This window comes from Amphibalanus amphitrite, unplaced genomic scaffold, assembly GCF_019059575.1.
Source record: "Amphibalanus amphitrite isolate SeventyFive unplaced genomic scaffold, NRLGWU_Aamphi_draft 000659F_arrow, whole genome shotgun sequence".
NCBI lineage: Eukaryota > Metazoa > Arthropoda > Thecostraca > Balanomorpha > Balanidae > Amphibalanus > Amphibalanus amphitrite.
Window position 1 is genome coordinate 1 of NW_024882153.1, and position 4,359 is coordinate 4,359.

At 48.4% G+C, this 4,359-nt stretch overlaps 1 protein-coding gene across 1 annotated transcript; it reads left to right on the top strand.

The window, feature by feature from the left end:
* Window positions 1–377: 377 nt before the first annotated feature.
* Window positions 378–1,668, top strand: LOC122364166. The gene is made up of 2 exons (XM_043334311.1): window positions 378–532; window positions 974–1,668. The coding sequence occupies exons 1-2, from the start codon at window positions 407–409 to the stop codon at window positions 1,622–1,624; spliced, it is 777 nt and encodes a 258-aa protein (XP_043190246.1). The 5' UTR covers window positions 378–406; the 3' UTR covers window positions 1,625–1,668.
* The last annotated feature ends 2,691 nt before the right edge of the window (window positions 1,669–4,359 follow it).

The following is a 4,359-nucleotide window of genomic DNA, read 5'->3' on the forward strand; positions in this document are numbered from 1 at the left end:
TCACTGCACCCCGTCTCTCAATATGACCGCCTCCACTGCACCCCGTCTCTCAATATGACCGCCTCCACTGCACCCCGTCTCTCAATATGACCGCCTCCACTGCACCTTGTCAACGTCTCTCCACATGACAGTCTCCATCAACCCCGTCTCTCAATATGACCGTCGCCACTGCACCCTGTATCTCAATATGACCGTCTCCACTGCACCCCGTCTCTCAATATGACCGTCGCCACTGCACCCCGTCACCGTTTCTCCACATGACAGTCTCCATCAACCCCGTCTCTCCCCGCGAAGCTGTATACCTATCCGCCCGCTGACCGTCCTGTCTTTCCCTGTAGAGCTGTCTGCCCAATGACCGTCCCCGTCCCCTCACAGGGCTGGCGCCGGCTCCGTCTGCCGTCCGGACATGGCCGTGAACCTGCTGCCGCCGCTGTCCAACGACGACAGCACCATGTTCAGGGACTTCTTCACCTACCTCACCTCGCCAAACCCCAGCGCCTGCCGCCAGCTGGTCCGCTTCGGCGGCGTCGGGGTACGTGGGGTCACATCGTGCGCACTCGCCGTGACGTTTAACTTATGATATTCGCTGCATTACTCATTTACAGATCGTGAAACGTGCGGCATAACGTGTCTATATTTTTGTGGAGAAATAGTTTCAGACATTGTTGTCCCTAGCGATGCATTGCATCTTTGCTGAATGTTTTGCATTCAGGCTCACAAGCGAGTTATGAAAATGACGGTGGCGTCGCTTTTACACTTTATTTGGAGTGTAATTGCAATAAGGAGCAGGTGGTGTTCCGTAACTCCTTATACGGCTGTAACTTTTTATCAGTCACTTCAAATACCCGTTTGAGGGAAGATGAATTAATAAATTAAATTAAATTAATAGATAAACAAAGAAACACAGATAAATTTCTATGTCTAGGGTTTGCAGTTTTGACCACACATACTTAATGCCTCACCGTATTGCCAGGACACGCGGGACGATGACGGAACGCCGGCCATGGACGGCCACAAGTTCGTCTGCCTGGACCCCGAGTTCGCGCTGCGCTCCAGCGACCAGTGCCTCGTCTACTCGTTCGGTATCGCCACCGACTGGTCGTTCGACATGGCCATGGAGCGGTTCGGCTGCGACGTGCAGGCGTTCGACCCGTTCGTCAACTACTCCAGCCCGGTCGAGGACGCCATCCAGTTCACCCAGATGGCCGTCGGCGACCGCAACGAGCGCAGGGACGGCGTGGAAGTGCGCACCCTCGACTTCTTCGTGGAGCGGCTGGGCCACCGGAGCAGCACCATCCACTACCTGAAGATGGACGTCGAGTACTCCGAGTACGGCGTGCTCAGGCAGCAGACCGAGCAGATGCGCGCGTCGGCGCTTTTCAGAAACGTCGAACAGATCGGCATAGAGCTGCATTTCAAGGAGTACCTGCCGCTGGAAAAGCATGTGGACTTTTATCGTAGTTTCTATGGGATATTTTTGGCCATGCAGGAGATGGGTTTTTACGTGTTCTCCTCTGAGCCCAATCTGATGATGCTGCCCACGATCGACGTGCCAGGTATGCGTGAAAAGGTGACGACAGCAATGGAAGTGGTCTGGCTGAAATCGAGCTGCGCCACTCGGTGACTGCCAGACGGGCTGTGATTGCCGGTATTAAATATATGATATGGATGCACATGAAGTAATTACTGTGGGCGAATTGTCGAAATGATGACCCTCGCCGGGTCGGTGCTCAACGCCGTTCACGCCGGGCCGAAAGTGTTGAGCACCCCCTAGCTATTAGTGGCCTATCTCGGCTCCTTAGCTACCTAGCGACACCCGGTAAGCGGCATTCGTAATAGCGTCAAAAAATAATAAGGAAAGCATTTCATAATTATAAAAAGGTAATAACCCATATCTCGGATTTGCCGAAAAAATAAAAAATTCAAAAAACGAAATACAGTAATGTAGCTTTCGGCTTTGTTCCTTTATATCAGCCGTTAGGTTGATTATCACATAACGGTCTATGTGAAAATTTCCATGAAATATTAACGATTTAAACTTCATCACACCTAACTGTTGATAAAGGCACAAAGCCGAAAGCTCCCGATACTATGTTACGTTTTTTTTTTTAATTTTCATCTGTTCGGCAATGTGTGGCTCAAAACTTGCATTGTTATTATGCAAATTTGCATACCTACTGTCATTGCAATTTGCATAAATTTGTATGTCCTTTGTAATTTGCATAATGTCTACTAAAATTTAAAACAGTGCTCAGAACCAGGAGAGCATTTCCGTCAACTATTGGTCAGGAATAAGGGCAGGTCACCAGAGGTCATCAAAGGTCACATTTCGCCTTTCTACAGGTTTTGACAAATCGGCGCATAACTCCGAAAAGAGTAGAGCTACAGTGCCTAAGCGCATCCCGTTCACAAGAGGGCAAATGCTATCAAAATGGACGTTCTTGTGGTAACAGTTTTTCCGCGATAACTTCTGGCTCAAAAATTGCATGACATTTTATTTTACCGGTATATCGTGTTCAGCTTGACGAGAAGTGTCAAACGAACTAACATTCGACCTTTTAGTATATTTTGAAAAGTTTACCAAAGAGACACGACCCGACCGGGGAATGTCCTTTGCAGACCAGTCGAACTTAAAGGGACCCTCCCACCTTCAAAAAAGTTAATGAATTGGCATGAAAGTGATGTCGCTCGGTTCAGAAAGAGCAAAAACGAATATCTACCAAATTTCATCGAAAAATATTCACCGGTTTTCAAGATATTAGACTTTTACTTTTGTTTACTTTTTGGGATCTCCGCTGTTCCTAGCGACTTTATTTGAAAATGCGGCATTTGTTGCGCGCAAAGCAGCATATACCACCGCGTGCTACAAAACGTTTTAGTCAAACATTAAAAAATCGTTAGATATCTGCGCTGACGTCACACATTCAGAGGGGTATTCCTATGCATTAGCCCCTCTGAATCAAAATGCTGCAATTTTGAAATTCAATATTTCCGATTTAAGGCATTTCTCGATGTTGTGAGTGCCGAAACCGGTAATTGTGAGCCAGGGACCCCATTTTGGCTATCTCAACTCAAATCTAATGTTAAGGTGGGAGGGTCCCTTTAACACATACGATATTTTTTTCATTGCTCTTACAGGTCACTAAGTTATTGTCGAAAAATGCTGGAAGCCTTTTATTACACCTAAAATGACCTCAGGGCATATAAATGGGTCACAGGTGCAAACTGTAGGCATCCGTTCAATGTGTAAGTTAACCTATTACCCGATGTTTGAGAGTTTGACTTTTGACAGTATGACTTCTGTCCAAAAGAAGCACAATTCAGTTTTCTCCCATTGACTTAAACCAAATGAAAAGACCGCCGCAAAATTGAGCTGAGCTTTAGTTCACTGATATAAAAAAAATCCTCCGCTGAAAATTTCAAAGTCAACGGTAAGTCGCTGCAACTAACAACAATAAAAACTTTTTCCCTGAAATACGGTCATTTGCCGTGATCTGGTGACCTGACCTTGAAAGACCTTGAGTCTGGAATTTTAATAACGGGTGCGAAAACGTTGCCGCATTAAAAGGTGTCTAAAAACGATCGACCTTGGTGCCACTGAGGCCGGCCCACTGCTGCTGCCACAGAGGCTGGTCGGTCGAAGTGCCGCTCCGCCGCGCCCTCGGTGCAGGGGTTATTGACTCGTGCACACCGCGTGGCAGAGACGCCCGCGGCGGTCGGCGGAGAGCGAGGAGAGAGGCTGCAGAGAGCTGGGTGGTGGAGAGAGGGAGAGGAGACGCTGGGAGCTGGGTGGTTGGAGAGAGGGAGGGAGCCTGGGAGCTGGGTGGGGGCGAGAGGGAGGGAGCCTGGGAGGTGGGTGGTGGCGAGAGAGGGAGGGAGCCTGGGAGCTGGGTGGTGGCGAGAGGGCTCGGAGGAGAGAGAGACAGAGGATGATTGGAGATAGACAGCAGTGAATACACCTTTGTTGGCGAAAATGTTAATGAGTTATTCCGGGACCTTGCGTAACGTCATAGTGAAGTGAAGTCATAGGTGAAGTCAAACAATTCATCGATTGTTTTACGTCGATAACCCCTGATTATGTAGTTTGAGCTCATGAATCGGAATAGCCACCATTAAACTGGGAATGACCTGCCGAATCGAATGATATGCAGCATGACCTCCATCGACCAGCTTCATGAGCTGACTGGCTCTGACCTGGCCTTGACCTGAGGTCAGCACTACAAGCTGAATTCACCCAAACAGAAAAGATATACATATCATTCGACGCGTCTAGGCACGACCAACACAAGTTCCGGCTAGTGTTGAGACACAACCGTCTGGTATTCAGACTAGATTTTGATGTGGCGATAGGGCAGAAGA

Bases quoted from the DNA above. Each gene is read 5' to 3' on its own strand.
- LOC122364166 (XM_043334311.1), top strand. From the start codon at position 407: ATGGCCGTGAACCTGCTGCCGCCGCTGTCCAACGACGACAGCACCATG. The intron at 533-973 runs GTACGTGGGGTC...CCGTATTGCCAG, and splicing joins TCCGCTTCGGCGGCGTCGGG to GACACGCGGGACGATGACGG.